We start from the raw sequence: 22,503 nt of genomic DNA on the forward strand, positions 1-22,503 counted from the left end.
AAACGGATATCTGAAGCACTGAATATTTCATACGAACGCGTTCATCATATAGTTCACGTCAATTTGGACATGAGAAAAATTGCTGCAAAATGTATCCGCAAATGTTTGAATGTTGACCAAAACCGTGCAAGGGTGGAAGCATCGCGTTCGATCTGTGCTCGATTTGACAACTATGTAGACTTCTTAAACCGAATTGTTACTATTGATGAGACTTGGGTACATTTCTATGATCCAGAAACAAAGCAACAATCGATGGAATGGCGACACTTCTCCAAGACCTAAGAAGTTTCGTGTCATGGAGTAATCATGATTGATTTTTTGGATAAGGGTAGAACAATAACTGGAGATTACTATTCGACGTTACTGACCACGCTACGGGAAAAAAATAAAGAGAAAAGACGTGGAAAGCTATCCAAAGGTGTTTTGTTTTTGCAGAACAACGCCCCTACACACAAATCTCATGTTGCCATGCAAAAAATTTGTGATTTAGGGTTTGAATTACTAGAACATTCTCCTTATTCACCAGATTTGGCTCCGTATGACTATCATCTCTTTCCTTAACTGAAAAAAAGTTTAAAAGGTCGTGAATTTTCTTCCAACGAGGAGGTAATAAAGCTGCAGAGGTCTGGTCTGCAGAGCAAGAAGAAACATTTTGTTTGAAAGGTCTAGAGACGTTGCAGGTTCGCTGTAATAAGTGTATCCAATTAAGAGGAGAATATGTTGAGTAATAAAATGTTTTGATACTGAAATTTTGTTTGGTTCTATAGTAGGCACGTTTCTGAAATCTTCGATAACTGGACAATGATTTAAAAATACATTTTAGAAAAGAAATAAACTTTTATTTTTTTTTAAATCAAAAAATTTATCACTTAGATTGTAGGTAGAAAAGTAAAACGCCCCATATAATCGGGGAGCTGATTACATAAAACAGCATCGATAAGGTACACGACGTTTGAGCTTGGAACCGGGGGTCCCGTAATTAGTACAACACCAAACGACATTTCTGGCACTCTATACAGGTCGGATATGAAAATACTCGTCGGCTTTCCCTGGCGAAAAATTGGACTGGAAAACCTCATATGGTACAAGAATAAAAAACTCTTGGATCATGGGGTCCGAACCTCAAATAAGAACGCTGTAACAACGCCAGAAGTTTTGGAGGTCAGAAAAGCCTCACCAGAAGTGACCGAAAGTGTCGGAAAATTCGTCCGAAAAACCCGATATGGTACACAAGTGAAACCTTGTAGAACGTGAGGCCGGACTCACAACTAGTAGCAGTGTAATAGCGACAGAAGTTTTACAGGTCCGAAAACCTCCGAAAAAATGGAAAATTGACGTTCTTGTGAAAATAAAAACTTTTTGCTTCCGGCTCAAATGAAAATTATTTTTGTTGGCTTCATTGAAACTATTTGTTTGCGCTACCCAAAATTAAAAAACACGTTAGGAAACGATAAAAACTCGCTGAAATACAATATTTTTTTCCGCGCGCGTGATTTCATGCCTCCTACTAATTTTCGGCCGTTTCGCGCCGCCACCGCCAGCTTCGACGCCGCGAAAATAGGCTTCTAACTTTTTTTTTTGTAAATTCAGTAACAGCGCTAATTATAAACCGATTTTCATGAACTTTTTTTAAAATGTCCGGGAACAGTTGTATCTTTGCGAAAAGATTTCATTCCATTTTTAATTATTTACGACATTTTTTGTACGCAATATAATAATAAAAGGATTCGATTTGAGCTGTATAAACAATATATAATTAAATTAAATGTCCTATATAGCAAATTCAAAATGTTGTGATTAAAACAAAAAATCCATTATTGATTCGCGAAGAAACTAAGGCTATAAGCGAAAACTTTTAATTGCCGTAGCCTTTCACAAATAGAGAATGACTCTCGCTGTACGATCCACCCTAAAAATTTTTACCCGAGCAGGTCAAAATTTTTGACATAGGCCTTACCATCGGACCTCGAAGAGAGAGAGAGAGAGAGAGAGAGAGAGAGAGAGAGAGAGAGAGAGCGCAGATGGTGTACCACTCCGCCGCTGCCAGTCAGTTTGATGCGTGTACCACGTGAGGATAAATTCTCCGGCACTTTTGGTCGCTTCTGGCGAGGGTTTCCCAACCTGCAAAACTTCTGGCACTATTACACTGCTACTAGTTGAGATTCCGACTTCACGTTCAACAAGGTTTCACTTGTGTACCATATCGGGTTTTTCGGACGAATTTTCCGGCACTTTCGGTCACTTTTAGCGAGGCTTTTCTGACCTTCAAAACTTCTGGAGTTATTTCAGCGTTCTTATTTGAGGTTCGGACCCCACGATCCAAGGGTTTTCACTCGTGTATCATATGAGGTTCCAGCCCATTTTTTCGCCCGGGAAAACCGGATGGCATTTCCATATCCGACCTGTACAAAGTGCCAGAAATACCGTTTGGTGATGTACTAATTGCGGGCCCCCCGTTTCCAAACGTCGTGTACCTTATCGATGCTGGTTTATGTAGCCAGCTCTGGGACTAATATACTATTAGATACACACACTTTATCTTGGTGTCGAATTTCAATACTTTATCGATGTTATGTGGTGAGGTGAGTAGATAATATGGAGCTGATAAGTATTTCAATATATTGTACATTACAAAAAGAGCTGCACCATACAAAAATTTTTGTAGTCCTGTGTCCCTGAATATATATTGGAAATGAGAATTATTTTTTTATTAATGTATTTTTAATATACTTAAAGAGCTATTTGTGAAAGATACAGGAATGTCAAGCTGAAATATAATAAAACTATATGAAGGCGAGCTTACTCTAATAAGAGATACCTTGTAGCGTTTTATTGCAATTTGCTTGATCTATCAAACGAATGGACTATAGTTGATAAAAATACTAAAATTTAAATTCACGTAAAATTAAAATATTCTTGTTGTCAGGTACATAGGTAATGAATTCTCCGAAAGACAGAAAAGGTAGTTAAGGACAGGTAGGTAACCCTAAATAGATTTTGTAATTATACAAGAAGTGTCTTAGGCCCACCAGTCAGTCTTACTTCGTTCGTTTAATATTATTGTGGTAATTCGTTGGTCTGTTTTATATCATCTGCTTATTGTAAAGGTATTTATTCATTTAACCTCAATATTTTATATCTTCATTATCCAGTTCCTCAATAAGTTTTGATATGAAAATAGTTATTTATGCAACAAGAGAGTAAAGTTATACTTTTTTCACAAGTAGGAAGGTTTAACCGCACAGCAATTCCTACGAGTTAAAAAAAGTTACTTTACTCACAAGTTTCATAAAAAATTTTTTTTACGTCCGTAGACAATTCGACAAAACTTTTATCAATTTTTATTTTGATAAGCTGTGCAAAGAACAGGGTCATACCCTTCTCTGATTACCTCTTTGCCATTGCACATTTAACCCTATAGAATTATTGTGGGCAAACGGAAAGAGGTTATAGAACTCGTGAAGAAAGTTCCAGCAGGAGATCGCCAAGAGCTTTGGAAAAACATGTTATCAAAGAAGAAGATGAGTATGTGGTATCGCCCTCTTTACAACCCTTTATAATTCAATCAAATGATGACTCTAGTTCAGACGATTCTGACTACCATTATTCTTTATATAGATATTTTGGAATTGAAATGTTTTTTTTGTTTTATTTGCAAAGAAAAAAACGAATGGGTTGCAAAAAGTGCTCAGTTCACGTCTGGTACCCTGTTCAAACCAAACTCCCTTACAGGCAGGTACATTTCACTCGTCTATTTCCGTTTTATATTTTAATATTCAGTTGTAGCAAGTTAACGAGGTATAATAATGATTTTCAAGTTCAAATTAGGACTACAAGTATGTGCATCTGTCTAAATACCAGCGTATAATGCTGTCCAATTTATAATGATTCGATTGCCCTTTAACGAATACTTACTCGCATAAGATATACATATTTTTAAAAGTAGTTTTTATAAAAATAATAAATTTATAAAATGAAGTAGCTACGCCTATGGTAGATAATACAAAATTGTCGGCAATGCTTTTTATAATCTGCAATTGATGTTGGGAGAACTGCCCAGCTGGAACAAGTAATATTTATTGCGCAGAATCGTCATCGTTCCATGGACTGTTTAGTAATGGGTTGGTACAAACCTAATGTCCAATCTTTATTTAGAGATGCGGTGGCGGGGTAGCGGCGCTGCTCTGGTACAACGTAGTGAGGACTCTGTGTCGAACGGCTCGTACATATGAACACCACACGTAAAGCATTTTTTTTCAACAACTTTATCTATTAATTAAACACTTTACAAAATTATTAAAAATTTTTTGAATCTCAAATCAATGCTTTAAAGCTCTGGCTTCGAGACTTAAATAACTTAGAGTAAACAGTCTTAAGTTGTTGCACTTTATAACTAGAGGATTCGATCCCGGTTGATTTTTCTAGTCCCGGGATAGTCCCGGGATTGTATTGGTAATAGAAAGTGGCAGCAAAAAGAAAGTAAAACATATCAAAATCAACCTTTTATTCTAAATCTTTACTTAAATCTTCGGAAACAAAACAAAATTATAATTTCTTCTAATAAAATTAACAAACTAGGCCCTTATAAAATAGTTTAATAAATTATTGCTTAGTTTGTTTATTTTATTTTACAATAAACTTAAAAAATCAACTTCTTAAAATTTGTCAAAAGAGATCAATGTTAATAGGACTCATATTTTAAATCGAATAGATCAGAAATTATAATTAATAATAAGCAGCGGAAAACGCGCGTTCAGGCTCGATGGAAGTTGGAGGAATCTTCAATAAATTTTTATAAGCCTTCTCCAAATTATAACCTCGTGTGGATCTAGCCTCATAAAGATTCATTTCTTGCTTAATGATCTTAGAAAGATCAGTTTCTTTATATGCTTCAGGATTTATAGTTTTCATACTGTTTTCTATTTCGTTCTGAAGCTTTTCGTTTAATATTAAATCAGTTTTACTAGTTGTCTGCGTGGGTTCAATGTTCATGTCATTTTCTTCATTACCACTATTTTCAATTTTCCCAGTTGACAAAATAATCTGTTTTTTATAGTCATCTTGCTTGGACATGAAAATAACTCCTTTACATCACAGTCAGTCTCCAACTCAGTCTTCTCAGTATGAAGATTTTGTAGATAGTTTGATACTCCACTTAACTCGCTTCCTCAACGATCTTTCAAACGGTTCAATAAATGTTTCTTCAATTTAGAAGCCGAAATTGAGTCATTGTCACGCAATTCTTGAAAAAGAAACTTGAGTGTCGAATCCGCCGTGCACAAATTGACATCAAAACGACAAAGTGCTTCTACGGATAATTTAACTGGCGCCAATACCTTGATTATCTCACTAATGAGTTGAAAATCTGACTCTTACAATGGTACAGGATTATGAAGATCAATAAGTGCCTTTTTTACACTAGTTTTTAAAAGTTCAAATCGCTCCAGTATTGTAAAGAGATTGTTCCAATGCGTTTTACAGTCGAGTAGTAAATTAAGCTCTCTTCCATGTTCTTTTTAAACATATTTTTGGAGTTTTGTATCATTTTTCCAGGATGCTCTTTTGAAAATAAGAACCACTTTACGAACTTTCTTTACTAAATCATTAATATTTCGATCATCATAAGTCAAATCCCGACCATTTCCAGTTTCAATGACTAATCCTGAGTGTAGTCCTTCAATATCATCATCCGAGTCATTAATATCATCACTGGTAGTCTCATTTACAGGTGTCTTTTTAAACAATAAATAACAAACGGCTAAATGAATACCAAACAAATTTGGTGTTCTGTATTAACAAGTTTTCCAACCTTTAGCATTACATTTGGACTATCAGTCACTATTGCCACAATATCTAATGAGATATGAAACTCCAAAAGCTGCTTTTTTAAAGTATGAACACAAGTTTCGGCGGTCAGCGATTTATCAATTAGAATAAGTCCCAAATTCCATTTTTTGTTTACTGAATGAATATTTAAATTCATATATCTCTTATTAGAGGTAGAAGTCCATTCGTCAAAACTTAGACTGTCCTTCTTTTTTGAATGTAGATAGTTCAGGTGTTACTTGTTTTTTTATCTTTTCACTATAGTCCAGTACTCTGTTGTGGATTTTTGAAGCAGATTTATGTAAGTCTGAGTACCCTTTTGCTAACAGTAACGATCTTAAATCGTTTGATGTCACAAATACGCTAAAAGGAAAACCATCTAGCGCAGTCATACGGGCCAAAACATCGTCAAGAGTATCAGATTTCACAAAATAGTCGGCGACTGACGCCATTTTTCTTTTCCAAGGTGGTCCTTCATTATTTTGGCTCGTTGAGGAAGGTACCTTAGCAGAACAGAATGTTTTGAAAATAGATGAGGATGTAGGCGTTTGGTTGATTCTCCTAAGGTTTTAAAATAGCTAAACAAGACAGAGTGACATTGTTTACTTCTTAAACCTAAATAAAAAAGAAAATAACATTTGAATCTATGTACAACATAAACATAACCTCTTAGATCAACAGAAAAAACATTCGCTGTTTTTCATCTATATTTACTCATACACACTAATGCATTGTTGTTTTTTTAATAAATTAATTGTTTGTCACCAATTAACAATATAAATATCAATACTTACACGATCTGAAGCGTAATTTTTACACTATTTTACACACATACTTAATCCGACACCGGTTGTTAGCAGAAACAAACGCAACCAGTTGTGTAACAAGATGGCCGGCAAATTTTAACGTTTAACGTCAAATGAAAGTAAGTGCGCTTCGTTTCACGCACATTTTTATTGACTTATATAAAAAATATATTAGTCCCGAAAATTCCGGGATTCGGGATTCATTGAATTTAATCCCGAAAATTTCGGGACTAAAATATGCTAGGAATCCCGGGATCCCGGTTTTCGGTCCTCTATTTATAACATAACTTATTTCTATTTTCTCACAGCATCTACTAAGTACATATTTAAGAAGTTTTTACATTTTATAATAAAGATTTGATAAGAACTACTAAATTTAATTTAATTACTTAAACTAGATTTTGGATGCGAGCTGAACAGGATTATTTAAACCTATGTTAGTTCTGTTTTGCGATAGATATAAGTCTGTATTTGTCCTTGTACTGTAACTGTATAATTCATTATTTAAATTAAAGTTTGTATTTGATTTTTGCAGGTTATTTATTATTTTATAGACAAGTTTACATTGTTCAAGTTGCAATAAGGATTCTAATTTAGGTATCACCAACTCTCCAACATTTAATGGTGTGTAATCAGGGCCGAGTCGCGCCGGGGGTGCAAGGGGTGCATGGCACCCAGGCGTCACTAACACGGGGTGGCAAAAGGCAAAATGTTTACAATAAAAATTTACAGAACCTCATCATGCAAAAAATATTTAGTCGCAAAGCGCAAAGTGTCTTCCTTTAATAGCGGCATTTCTTCGAAATATTGTTTTCTTATTTTTACAACAATACCAAAATAGTGCATTGAGCGTTTGGGCGAATCGAGCGGCGTAAAAAAGGTAATAAATAGGTAATAATAAAGAATAAGCCGCTTGCCGCAAAAACGACAGATATATTAATAGGTACTTTTCTATCCGACTAGGCTAGAAATTTACTTCATATCTCGCCTCACTAATCAAATTTATAATTAACCGTTTCTGCCCCAGCTAACATTTAGAGTAAATAATCGCAGCGGATTAAGTTCGATAGTACGATGAGAGAGATTCGTTGTTCAAAGTTTGGTATGAAAAGGAGGATTTTTGTAAGGAAGTGGTTTGTTTGAATGGGCCCTGATATAGGATTATTGCACCTCTGCAGGGCTGGGACGTACGATGTACGTTTTCATACTTATATAATAATGAATCTACAATGAAAGCTGTAATAACTTTTACGAACCAAAATGATATTTTATTAAAATTCATTATACGTAATTTATTTTACATAAAATTTAAACAAAATGATTATAATGGTTGAAGTAGTTTGGCATACTCAATGCAGGTCTCGTAGGGCACAAATTACAATAGTATCTAGTATCGCGTCTGATACTATTTGACGAACACATAACACTTCTTCGTTGTGGACGCTGACGAAAACGAGTAGGTGGAAATGTTGAAAGAGTATGAGCAACAGGTCCATAACAAATTTCAATTTGTTGTCTTCGATGTTGTCTAGGAAGTGCCTCATTTGCATCCAATTTTTCGATTTCTTCTGAACGCCCTTCCATATTTTGGTCGCTCAATTCTTTGTAAACATAATGTGAATTCAATATTGCACGTGGAACAAAATGTATTCCTAATTTCTTGAATCAGGTGTATGATTTACGGCAACAATTATAGGCTTGCAATAATTGATCGATTTTTCGACGCCTCGCTGAGTGTATTGTTGTTTTATTGCGATTTTTGATCAAAATTCTCGATTATGATGACATATCTCTCTTCTTCAGTAAGTTATGTCTCTTTTGTCAAAATATTTTAAAATAATTACATTCTTTTTTCTTGCAAATGCTGACTGGTGTCTATTGAGTGGAGAAGTTTTTAATACATTTGGAACCCCTCTATCCGATCGTATCGTACCAGTAAGTAGCTTTTCTCTTTGTAATAAATATTCAGCAAGCCGAGTGCTACTGTACCAATTATTTGTATAGATAGAATAACCCAAGTTCAGTAAGTTTCTACAAAGATGAACTACTATTCTTTCTGAAAGCAATAATCTAGCATTATCAACCTCGTCAGGAAGAAGAAACTGCTGCTGAACTTGTCCAGTATAAATTTCAAAGCTGTACATATATCCATCAGAGTTGCATAGACTAAAAATTTTTACTTCGAATCTGGAACGGTTTGACTTTATATTGCAAGCGACCTTTGTAAAACATCAACGATTTATCAACAACAACATTCTTATTTGGTTGAAAATTCTCTCTAAGCCTTCTAATCTAATACAGCATAATCTATTATTTGCTTGTAGAGCATTTGGGTTAGCAAATTTTAAGAATTTTGATACTGATAAAAATCTGTTTTGACTCAGACCTTTCTCCTGAAACTATGGAGTAGCGCGTACTCCAATACATTAAAATTTGTGGTTTTTTATTGAGGCCCATATTTAGTAGATATCCAAAGAATATTTTAATTTCGCGCCATTGTAGACCATGGATTTTTAAATCTAGATGAGGTTGATTTGCAAAATATAAATGAGCTTTCGTATTCGTACATTGCACAATAAAATTAAGCAATTCATCTGATGAAAAGGCATCTACACACTATGTAAAAGATACGTCTTCATCAGGAAACACATCAGGATTTGGACTTGCAATTCAAAGGAATTCTGGCACTTTACCAGATCGAGTATCCTCAATAAGTTCGCCTATCATACTCCATGCAGGTGGATCGTCATCAACAGATGAAGTGTTACTAAGGTCTAATAAAATTTGATCGCCACTACCAGTAAAATTTTCACTTTCACTGTCGGATGTAATAATGCCGAACAAAAAATCGTGAGTCTGAATCATTGTCAGGAGAATTTATTGCAGATATTTGCATAAATAATTTAATGTACTTCAAACCAAAATTTGAAACTAGAATACTTCCAAATCCCAACTTTTATTAAAAATAAAATTAAAAACCATTGCATTTGCCAGGTAGGCTGAAGCCTTGCCACTTATCGGAAGAATAAGATAGAGGAGGAGGTCAATTATACTGGAATATATACAAAGTATACAAATATTAATAGTTGTGGATAAATAGTTTTTTAGTGTAAGCAAAAAAACCAAGTTAAAATCATAACAGCGTATATTTGACGAAAGGCGTACTTCCTGAAATATAGCAATTCGCCGTATGTCGTATGTCGGCTGGTGTTAAAAGTGTATCAATTTTCAAAAATTTTTTTGCATGATTTGAATTTCATTGAAATTAATTTTCTCACAGGTTCCCCAAATGGGTAAAATATACTTCAGATAGGATAAAAAGAAAGCTGAGTATATTTGCTTTTTATTTTTACGAGAAAAATAATTTCTGCATCTATAAATGACAGGAATTAGCAGATTTATTTTATTTATATGCATTTCCAAATTTAAAAACTCATCTATTCTTAGTCCCAGATATTTAAGAGTAGCAACTTTATCCAAATGAATCTTATTAATTTTTAACTCAAAATTGTTTACTACTTTATTTTTTTGTTTAAAAATTATATACTTGGTTTTATCAATATTTATTTTCAACTTGTTAGAAAACAGCCAACGGCAATATTTATTAAGGTCTCCGTTAATTTGTTTTTCCATTTCATTTTCATCTGTGTACACTAATGCTGCTTAAAGATCAGCAAATTGTAAGTTAAGAACATACAAAGAATAAAACAGCGGTCCAAGGACTGAGCCCTATGGTGCCCGTAATTATTATGTAACTTTGTGCTACAAGCATTACCCAATTTAATTATTCCCTACGTTCCTTTAAATATGATCATATAATGCGAAAAAAACCTATCTCTAAAGCCCATATTAAACACTTCCTTTAAAAGTATATCTACGTTAACTTACATCAAATGCTTTGCTTAAATCGACTGAGACGCAACTACAATTTTTTTTGTTGCTTTTTTGTTATTTTAAACTTTTGTTACAAAAATTTACAGACTTAAAAGTTGCAGACAATGTACTACTTTTTTTGTGAATTACTTATCATGAATTGAATCACTAATTTTTTAATTACTTTATAATAATTTTCGATAGAACATTTATATTTATAACTAGCTGACCCGGAAAACGTTGTTCTGCCATATAAATTATATCTACGAAATATTTTTCTAGTTCAATAAAAATTTACTATAGGTGTGTAGGGATGTACTTATAATCGAAAGCGTTGTATAGACAATAGAAGTATGCTTTATTTAGGTTAATAAAGTATTCTTTATTAAAGTAACGAATATATTTCAAATCAAAATTCTTGATAGCTGTCTAAACATCCAAAATAACTATTCATATTTTTACCATTAATTGGATGAGAATATGCCACATATAGTTGTCCATAAACCTGAGCCTAATATTCTACATCGGGCTCATACTGAAATGTTGTCGAAGAATTAAATCTGATGTAAATGCTCAAAGAACTTGTTGGAATTGTGAGTTAATTCCTCTACGTCTGTTTACTATGAATAAACGCGTTTCTCTTTGTTCTAATAGTCTCTGTTGATTTCGTTCATCTCGTGCCTCTTGTACCTTAAATAAATCAAAATAAAATACTTATTTGTGAGAAACAGTGACTCAATATTGTATTCGTTTGCTTATTATTTGACTTGCCTTTCGCAATAATAGAACACGCATATTCATTAAACACGTATACGTTTTTGTTTTGATTTAAAACGATTTGCGAAAAATGTTAAGTACAATATGTACAGGTATGAAAACGGCCGTTGTTAGCGGGAGCTCACAAAACGTGTCTTTTCAGTAATAAATAAATAATTATTGCACTGGAACTTAAGGACAAATTTACGATTAGAATAAAATTAATATGAAAGTTACACAGTCACTTCTACGATCGATACAGAAAGGAAAGTTATGTATAAGAATTTATTGTACTATAATCATTATATTCCATTGTCATATTGCAATCCTATTGTGGACCTTTGGATAAAATAAAAAAAATCGCGTTGGAAAAATAGGACTTGATCGTAGAAAGGAGAAAATTCAGAATAATATAATATTTTTAATTCTAAGTCATGACAAAAAAAATAAAGATCTTGCCAAATAAATTAAAGGGTTGAAAATTTAGAGTTATATGTATTTTTCAATGCTGTATCATAAAACAATAAAAAAAATTTTATCTAAGAAATAAAAAAAAATTAGGGTTGGACTATCCGTAACATTTAGGGGTATGAAAAATAGATGTTGTTCGATTCTCAAACCTACCCGATATGCACACAGAATTTCATGAGAATCGGTCAAGTTGCTGAGGAGTTCATTAGAAACACCGCGACACGAGAATTTCATATGATAGAGATAATTTGAAGTACATACTCATGCAAGAGATCTATTATTTTGCCAAAAAGTTCTAACACAGGACCCATATTTAATGATGCCATATTGAGACTGATCGAATATGACATATCTGTTAATAAAAAGACAGTCACCCCTGTTGTTGTTAACTCATTTTTCAAATATTTTCAACTTTTATTTTATCGTATTCATAATTTAATATATGAATAAAACTAAGTAGTTTTATTTTCAAATTTATCAAACACAGGAACTGTTTTTGATTGCTTCTTTATCTTTAGGTCATTCTCATTCGACCACGAAACATATTATTAACGTAATAGTAGAATTTGATCTGTTAACCAAAATATGGCACAGTTCTTTTATCTTCACTGTTTCCCCATATTATGTTGATATTATTTTAATTTGTATCGATCAGAAAACATATATCATCCATTTGTATATAATCAGCATTTTGATTGCTCTAGTTAGATTTTCATATAGCTCTTATCAACATTGTTTCACCATACGAACGATATAGGTAACAGTATAATTTTAACGTTACCATTTATTCAATACCATTTGTTGTTTGCATGAACTGAGAACGACTACTCGAGGTCAAAAATATTAACGCAGTTTACTTATAAGTAAGGTACGTTTGCATTTTTTACAATTAGGCTAGATCTTGTAAGGTAGTATCGAATAAATTGTGACACTTTTCAAATAATTGTTGTGCTGGTAAGCTATTATTTGAATAAATCGTGATTTAAAGTATATTGAATTTACTTATTGCGATGAAAAAGATAATTCGTTGTGATGTGATTAATAATAATGATGTTTATTATTTAAACTGTATAATACGTGATTTCTTAAAAGACGGATTGCTTGTTCAAAATATGTAATAAGAGAGATATGATGCAATGTACTTATTTTTATGGTAATATTACGAATTAGCAATACTAATTTAAGGTGTCACACAATAAGTTGTGCGACCAACTATAAAAAAAAAAATTTGTTTTTGCCAAAAATAGATTTTATTCATCAATGTAATCTCCTTCACGAGCAATACAATCATTCGCTTCTCTAACTTCTCGATGCCGTGCTTGTAGAAGGATTTGTCTTCAGTTTCAGCAATCGCTTCTTCATTTCCAGATCTGGACTATACGGTGGATGAAAAAGCAATTCGAAGTATAATTCGTTCAGTTTAACCATCGTTGCCATCGACTTGTAAATCGGTGCATTTTCTTGATTAAACAATAGTTCTTCCTTCGACAGATAAGGCCGTTTTTCCTTGATTTTTGCGTTCAAACGATCCAACAAATCTATCTAGTATTCGATATTGATTGTCTCTTCCTTTTGGAGAAAGTCGATGTACAATATTCCATGCGCACCCCAAAATACTGAAACCATAACCTTCATATCTGACTGTTGTGCTTCGGAAGTGGTTCATCAGCTGCAGTCTACTCAGATAATGATCATTTTAATTCTGGAATAAAGTGATGGATCTATATTTCATCCATTGTTACATATCGACGCAAAAAATCAGATTTATTTGGTGTAAAACTGCTCTGAATAATCAACACGTTGTTTTTGATCGACTGAAAGTAAACGTGGCACTCACTATGAAAAACGTTTATCATGGTCAAATGTTCATACATAATTTCAAGCATACTGCCTTCTGATATCTTTACGGCCTCGACTATCTCACGCAATTTTAATTTAATCAATTTATGGACCTTTTTGATGTTCTCTGGAGAAACCATCTCAATCGGACGACCAGAACGTTCACCATCATCGGTTTCTGCACAACTACGGCAAACCAATAACAAATGATTCTTTTCGATGAAGCAGATAACACTTTTGAAGCCATTGCTGATCTTGTACAGCATTTTTTTTTTATATAGAAGAATGATAAATTAACACATGAAATTGAAAATAAGAAACTAGCTTCACTTCAATGGCCGTCACTTTTATCTGACTAATCGAAATGTCATTAAATTTTACAAATAGTCTTTTTGAAAGTTGGTACTTCATAAACGTCATATGGATTCGACAATGGCAGCGCCATATATGTGTCAGTCACACGACTTATTGAGTGATGTAATAGTTATATTTTATAATCAGTATTACTATTCCTAATAATTTCTTCTATGAGATTAGTAACACATGAATCATTCAATTACGAGGATAACGCTATATTTTTTGAGATACAGAAACACTAGTCATATTTTGAAAATGTTTTAATTTATAGTTAACCTACTTATAACAATTCACTTATGTAACCGAAGATTCCATAACCTAAAAGTTTGAGGCCAGTGATATTATCCTCCATCGTAAACCGTCGATCCCGTAATGCATATTTGGGTAAAACAATAACTAAAAATCACACATGACCAAATCAGGTGAATAGGTTGGATCTTCAATGACTGTTACTATTCACGTAAACATTCAACTGTCTCCTATACAGTGTGTGACGATGCATTATCGTGATTAAATATTAACCTGTGACTATTGACTGACTCAAGAAATGCGGATAAACATTTTGTGGTGTATCAGTTTGCAATAAATGTATGTTAATGTTCATGCCCGAATTGGCTTGGAAAATTTTAAAAAAGTATATTTCATTTTAACAAAAATAAATACTTTTGACATGTCAGATCGATAGAAAGACATATTCATGGGGAAAAACAAGAAGATTTTATATGCACGTAATCATTTAATTTTGATATACCAAGTGTTAAAAGTTTCAATAAATACGAGGATGTATTGATATCTAGTTAGCCTAGACCAGTTCCATGCATAAACAAAATATTGCGTTACCATAGCAACGAACAATAACTTATTAGAAGTGTCAGTGTAAAGTTTGACCTGTATTTAAAAGGGTTAAGAGGTTAGCAGATTTACGAAGATATGCCCTTGGTATGCGACCGTGAAAAATTGCACTGCAAGCCTCAAAAGAGGTAAATTTTTCATTGAATATGATGACCGATCGGGAAGGCTAGTTTCTGTGTCAGTCTCCAAAAATATCGATGCGGTTCATGACATGATTTTATCAGACCGTCGAATTGGGCTAAAACCTATATCTGAAGCACTAAATATTTCATACGAACGTATATATTTCACGTCAATTTGGACATGAGAAAAATTGCTGCAAAATGGATGCCCAAATGTTTGAATGTTGACCAAAAGCATGCAAGAGTAGAAGCATCACGTTCGATCTGTGCTCGATTTGACAGCGATGTAGACTTCTTAAACCGAATTTTAACTATGGATGAGAGTTGGGTACATTTCTAAGATCCAGAAACAAAGCAACAATCGATGGACCAAATGTTGACCAAAAGCATGCAAGGGTAGAAGCATCGCGTTCGATCTGTGCTCGATTAGAAAACGATGTACACTTCTTAAACCGAATTGTTACTATGGATGAGGCTTGAGTACATTTCTACGATCCAGAAATAAAGCAACAATCGATGGTATGACGACATTCTGGTTCTTCAAGACCTAAGACGTTTCGTGTCCAAATATCTGGTGGATAAGTTATTACTTCAGTTTTTTGGGATTGCCATGGAGTAATCATGATTGACTTTTTGAATAAGGGTAGAAAAATAGATGGAGATTACTATTCGACATTATTGACCACTCTACGGGAAAAATTAAAAGCGGAAAGCTATCCAAAGGTGTTTCGTTTTCGCAGGACAACGCCCCTGCACAAAAATCTCATGTTTTCATGCAAAAAAATCGTGATTTAGGATTTGAATTACTAGAACACCCCCCTTATTCACCAGATTTGGCTCAGTCCGACTATAATCTCTTTCCTCAACTGGAAAAAATTTTAATAGGTCGTAAATTTTCTTCCAACGAGGAGGTAATAAAAGCTGTGGAGGTCTGGTTTGCAGAGCAAGAGCAAACATTTTTTTTAAAGGTCTAGAGACGTTGCAGGTTTTCTATAATAAATGTATTCAATTAAAAGGAGAATATGTTGACTAATAAAATATTTTGTTGAAATTTTGTTTGGTTCTATAGTAGGCTAAGAATTTTTCAATATATTCTCGTATATTACATTTAATTTGAAATAATTTCGACTTTGATTTTGTTGGACGTATGGTATTCGAGTAAAAATGTGTGTGATTTACATCACAAAATAATTAAAATGGGATAGGAAAATACTATTGTTTTCTAAATGTTATAGTACCCTTAGATTTTATTAATTCAGTTAATGTTTGATAAAAAATTGGTGTCAACCAACTTATATGAATAATGTAATTTTAAAAATTTAATTTTAATAAAAAAAGAATATGTCCGAAAATTAGACCAATTTTATTTTTTACTCAAAAAACAACTCTAAGGGATGAAATTTGCTCCTTTAACAATCCACGTGATTGTTAAAAATTATTAGTTCTGAAAAACCGGTGGTGCCCCTTTTCTTTTTGAACTACATTATTGTTACAATAATACGTAAGTTCCCATGTATCGAAGTTTTGAATATGCTATTTAAAAAATGAAAGTAACTACTCTCCTCGAAATGACCTTCACATTCCTTGATAAATGTAGTCTTTTCATTGCAACACACCATTTTTTCCGTAAATTTTCTTCCTTGGGCATCCTTAAAAATATTTAAACTTCGACACCCTAACAAAAAATAAAACTAATATGACGCGATAGGATGGTAAAACGAAACAACGTGGTGTGGATGCTGCTGTAGTTTGTCGGCTGATCGGCGCTTGTGATGTAAGCAAGCGATTGACGCGTTCAAGAAGAAATGAGGGCGGAGTAGAAAAATTACACTAATATTTATACCAGGGCTATTATGACTGCTAGAAACGTGTGGTAGATTGCAAAATTTATGTGAGGGGGTGACTAATAATTTGAAAATTGAAACCCGACATCATTTCCAGATCCAATAACACTGATAAGACAGACAAAACGCACTAGAAGGAGTACGACCCGATGACATAGCTTCCGCTGTGTTGGAGAGAAAGAGAGAGAAAGATTCGTTGATTAAAGTTTGGTAGGACAAGGAGGATTTTTATATGGAATGCAGTTTGTTTGAGTAGGCCCTGATATAGGAATAGCTCCTCTGCAGGGCTGGGGTTGTGGTGGTTTCGTTGGGTTGTGTCTGCCTAACTATTTCTAAGGGACGATTTGTGTTGTAAGCAAAAACGGTCCTTCTCGGTTTATTTTTTTAAAAGTTGTTTTTGTTTTTTTTTTGGTTTTTTGAAATTTTGTGTTTTTTTCTTTATTTTAAATTTAATTTGGGGCAGGCGGATACAGCTGCAGCTGTATTATACCCTATCGTCGGCCATTTGGCTGATGAACCGGTTCACCAGGTTGCAGGAAAACCGCAGAAAACCTACAACACCGACGATGGCTGTGTTGGGAGACATAGTGGTACTTATAGACATCAAGACCGTCGTCGAAGGCGATGCTCACGCACCGATGGTCCTCATCGTGAATACAAACAAACAAAGAGAAACGTATGGAAAACCGTCTGGTTAAAATTCAGAAGTCGAATAGGGCAGCTGACCGATCCAAGTGAAGAACAAGTACGTTTATTCGAAGAAGCACTATCAGAAGCGTTAAAACAAAGTACTCCGACTATCACATCAAAAAAATAAGGTAGATGATCTAAAAAAAGTGATAAGGGAAAAAAGTGAATAGCTAGAAAATCATAAAGGATTCAAAGCCCCAACGACAAAAAGAAAGCTGGACAAGTAAAATTGGAAATATAAGAAAAACTTCGAAAAGTGTGATAAGAGGTCTTTTGTTGTTCACTCAAATCGACCTTGCAATCATAGTAGATCAAACCTGGCATATTTGGTTGGTAAATAGTATATATCATTAATTTCTCTGTAATAGTAGTTATTTAACTGCAGTCAGAGCTCACTACCTACTTTATGATAATGGTATTTAAAAATGCAGAATTGCCAGCTTCCACTTTTCTAATTTCGTGGCATCTCAAAATATACAGGGATGTCGTTGTAAATAGTTGTATCCCCTATAGTTTGCCTTTTTTTCGCTACATACAGTTATTGTAAATGTATATGTAACAATTGTTCATCGTAGGCTTGACTAAATTTAATAACAATTGAATTATTACAAAGTATTGATGGTAATGGTTTTGTTGAGTTACGTGCGTTGGGAAAATCAAGTTTCATTATTTATTTACGTATTTATTCATAAATGTTTCCAAGAAATCTTACGTGTTTATAAAAATATTCAGTTTAAACTAATAATTGACTACCGAAGAGGAAAACTTTTGAAAAGTTTATTTTATGCAAACCTAAGTATTCCATTGTTTGTCGTTGGCCTCTCGAAACATTTTAGTTTCACATATAGGTAGTACAATCCTTGTTTAATGTCTACCTAGTCATTGTGAGAATAATAAAAATTCATTTATTTAGAATGTTATGAAATGAATTAAGTGCCCCCGCCAAGTTGAGCGAAAAAAGCGGCATCCTTTTCTCGAAGTAGTTTAGGCCATTTTCGACCTCATATAACTTCGATGTGGATTAAACGAGAAGCCTGTATTTCTAGTAACCGAGTGAGCATTGTATAAACAGGGTATACTTCAAATTTCATTTAATTTGAGCCAGTAAATTCTCGGATTCTATTTTCCTCAAAAAGTACGTGAAACGATACAGAAAAGTTTATCATAAGACAATAAAAGCTGCCAAAGATATTTATTATAAGAGGAGACTCGCCAATTCTCGACATGTTTCTAAAGAAACATGGTACATTCTGAATGGTCTAAGAAATAAGGCTTCTTCATCTGATTACTTTGTGAATGTAGCCAAATATTCTATAACTCCTTTCCATGATCCGCTTTCATATCTCCCTGAACTCTTCTGGAACTGATGGACTCTGCATAAAGGACGAGATAAAAATCAAGCATTGAATTATCGCCCAATCGCACTACTTCCCACATTATCTAAGATCATAGAAAGATTGGTCAACAAGAAGCTTTTATCATTTGGGTTTTTAAGTAACAAATGCACAAATGATAGCCTATACAGCAATCACTCCATTGCAACAACTTTTTGGGGTTTTTCTAAGGCTTTCGATTGTATTAATCATAATATTCTAATTAACAAATTGCAGTACTACGGCTTCAGGGGAACACCTCTCGCATGTTTTTAGTCATACCTTACCAAAAGAAGTCAGCTTGTAAGGGTTGATACAACGATGTTTTCTTGCAATCCAATAAAATGTGGAGTGCCCTAATGCTCAGTACAAGGCTCTATTTTGTTTCTTCTGTTTACAAACGACATCGACTATCTAAACATCAGTGGTAAAATATGTCTATTTGCAGACGATACTAATTTCTCTTGGAGCAGCCCTGATCTCACGGCACCATATCTAGTGACCTAATCACCCTTAAATCATGGTACGATTATAATATTCTCTGTTTCAACGTTTCTAAAACTAAAGTTTTATCATATGAAAATACATTGCTGCATTTTTTATTAAATAATGCAACATTGAGGTCGTTGAATCTGTAAAATTCTTAGGGCTTGTTGTGGACAATTCCATGAAATGGGAGTTACGTACTGCCGACTTATCTAAAAAATTAAGTTCCTCCTGATTTGCACTGAGATAGGTTTCCAAAGACTGAATTTATCCATCTCTTTAACAGTTTATTATACCCTCATTGAGTCGCATTTCCAATATGTCTTTCCCTTCTGGAGTACGTCTGGTGCGGCTCAATTTGAGCGAATCTTCAAACTGCTATTAGATATTTACTCAGTCTAAACGGTGGGGCTCACTGCAGAGACTTCTTTAAAAGATTAAAAATTCTGACTCTTCCTTCCATATTCATCATTGAATTAGTTTGCCTAATTCGTAAACACGCTTCTCCAATTTCAGAAAGATCGTTGCAAGGGTATCCACTTAGGAACGCGGGGCACAACCTTCACCTACCTACTCCGCGTTCAGAATTAGGTAAGGGCTCATTATTTTACAATACAAAAAAATGCACAATCACTTGCCAATTGTTGAAATCAAATCGATAATATCTTTTCCCGCATTTTGCAATAATATTGACTTATAGAACATTTATTACCTATTACTATTACCTATAATTTTGTTTCCTTATATCCTAGATTATTCGGAGTCTAAGATAGAAATCGTCATAGATAATTGCATTGGTATTTTTGCTTTGTGTTAAGTAGAGTGCTGCAGTTTTAAAAAATAGAACTACAAACACAAGGTGCTTAATTCGAATCACAGAATATGTTGTTAAAAAAATGATCGGAGGAAATTGCTTCTATACTTTTCTCTTAGATTGGTCCAAACATTTTCGTAAAATTAATTCCTTATACCTCTCCGGTAATTGTTTTCAGTTATTTATCATTGCATTTGAATATTCGAAAATGGAAGTCGAACTTTTGATTTACTGCACAAATAACTTGTATTTATTGATTTATTTTTTTGCAGAAATACTGTTGGGTGAACAATGGAAGTTGAATATCGAGAAGGAATTCTCCATATTAATTTTGAAATACAAGAAGAAGATATTGAAAATGGAGCGCTAGAAATTTTAAAAGTTATAAGGCCAGACTGGGAGAAAAACTATATAACATTGAAGGTAAAAGAAGAAATATAATTTTTTCAATTAGGGTTAACTTTTAATAAGTCACCAATAAGTTCAATTTTCTTCTAGAGTTAGTAAACATAAAATTATCTAGCCTAGTTTTTTATTATACAATATACTGCAACTAATTTACAAGATTACATATAATAATAGCATGTTGATACTCTTAATATGTTATGACATCTCAAAAAGGTAGAAGGAGTTAAGAAGAGAACTGGTAACAGAAATTCAAATATAAAATATTGCTAGTCCTGCTCTTGAGGGTCCTTTAGTTATTTGCCCAGTTAAACTGAGCATTTAAACAGAAACCTATTTGAGTGAAGCTAGCTGTACCTACAAATCGTTGAAGCCACACCACAATGGACTAACCCACGAAATTAACAATTCACAACTAAAGACATTAATGTTTATTAACATTTATCTACTGATTTTATAATTTATAGTTATTGTATACGATAAGAAGGCAGTTTGTACATTGATACTAGGTTCTTAATAGTTTGATATTCGTCGAGTTGGCTAGAATATTGAAACCTTGCCTAATTAATTGTTTTTTTTTACAATAAAGTTGTGAATCGAGTTATTTAACTCACGTGGAATAAGAGAGGAAACCCCGAAGACAATCAAATATAAGTATTGGTATCCTGTAAAACAAATGCCCTAGGAAAGACTACTACATAATATATAAACATCGTATTTATTTACTATTATAAAGTAATAAAAAAAGCATAATGATTATAATGACCCTGGATTTTTCTAGAAGACAGAAAACCTGTATTTATTGTTTGATAGATGATAGATAGAGTTTCAGGGTAAGACAGGTTCAGTTCGGCAATAAGAATATAAGGGTTATCTGAAAAGTAACCCACTTTAACCTAAAGATGTTATCACTTATCAATATAAATTGCGACTAAAATTTCAGCCATTTTGAGTGATTACCTTCTGTTTGACAATCGCATAAGTGGGTCTTAGTGAAGATTTTTCTGAAAATGGAAAAAATATAGAGTTGACATATCTTATATATTAAAAAAATTGATGATTTCCATTCCGAGTCTGTTCAGGCGTTCCACTCAACCGATTTGCTTAATTTTTTTTTAATGAAAGGTATTGATGCACAGATTAGCCATCAATCATCGGATTTCATCTAATTTTCACCATTCTCAAGTTATACTCAAATGCGATTTCATCCTTTAGATTACTTTTGGGAGTTTTCCACATACACACGTTCTATCCTCAATATCTCAGGTTCTATTCAAGATAGAGACTTCGTTTTGATTTAAGAACACTTGCTGAAACACCTTCTTTCTTTTGAGTTTTTGAACACTTAAATCGGTTGAGTTGGAGAGGAGCTAGGCGCGGACATTCAATGTGGAGTTATGGATTTTTGTAGGTTTTTGGCAATTTTTCTACATTCAAAGATCTATATCTCAGGTTCTAATATAGCTACAGAGTTCGTTTTGATTTAAGAACATTCGCTGAAACACCTTCTTTCTTTTGAGTTTTTCAACATGGATTCGATGCGAGCGAAGCCGCGGTTAAAAGCTAATTTGTTTTTGAAAGGCAATACACCTACGCAAATAAAAGAGAAGTTCGATACTGTTACGGAGACTGGGCACCATTATTTACGTCCGTAAAATTTTGGACAGCTGAATTCAAACGTGGCCATATCAGCTTAATTGAGGATTTGAAGACTTTGGACTAAATAATTAGAATTAACGTTTCCCAGGCCTTAACGATATGGTTTGAGCAAAGTGAGTCAGATTTTTACGTCGATTCTAGCTGCAGAGGACACTTGGATATACCATTACTCTCTTCAAATGAAAAAAACTGTCAATACAAATTGATTGCAAAGTGCAAATTTGTTCCGATAACCACAAAGGCGGTTTCATCGGCCGGTAAAGTGATAGCGACCGTTTTTTGGGATAGTCATGGAAATAAAATAATTTTACGCATCATCACTTGATAGAG

At 33.5% G+C, this 22,503-nt stretch overlaps 1 protein-coding gene across 7 annotated transcripts in view; it reads left to right on the plus strand.

Annotated features, from left to right (window-relative positions):
- LOC130901990 (ethanolamine kinase 1) overlaps nucleotides 1–22,503 on the plus strand; it is a 37,453-nt gene that overhangs the window by 855 nt on the left and 14,095 nt on the right. Inside the window, exons 1-3 of one of the 7 annotated variants that reach the window (XM_057813748.1) lie at nucleotides 12,416–12,600; nucleotides 19,812–19,886; nucleotides 20,382–20,532. In XM_057813748.1, the coding sequence (XP_057669731.1) occupies nucleotides 20,401–20,532 (132 nt within the window). In that variant the 5' untranslated portion in view covers nucleotides 12,416–12,600; nucleotides 19,812–19,886; nucleotides 20,382–20,400. The other 6 variants (XM_057813755.1, XM_057813753.1, XM_057813749.1 and 3 more) reach the window with 6 other exon arrangements.

Source organism: Diorhabda carinulata, chromosome X (genome assembly GCF_026250575.1).
Source record: "Diorhabda carinulata isolate Delta chromosome X, icDioCari1.1, whole genome shotgun sequence".
NCBI classification, from domain to species: Eukaryota; Metazoa; Arthropoda; class Insecta; order Coleoptera; family Chrysomelidae; genus Diorhabda; species Diorhabda carinulata.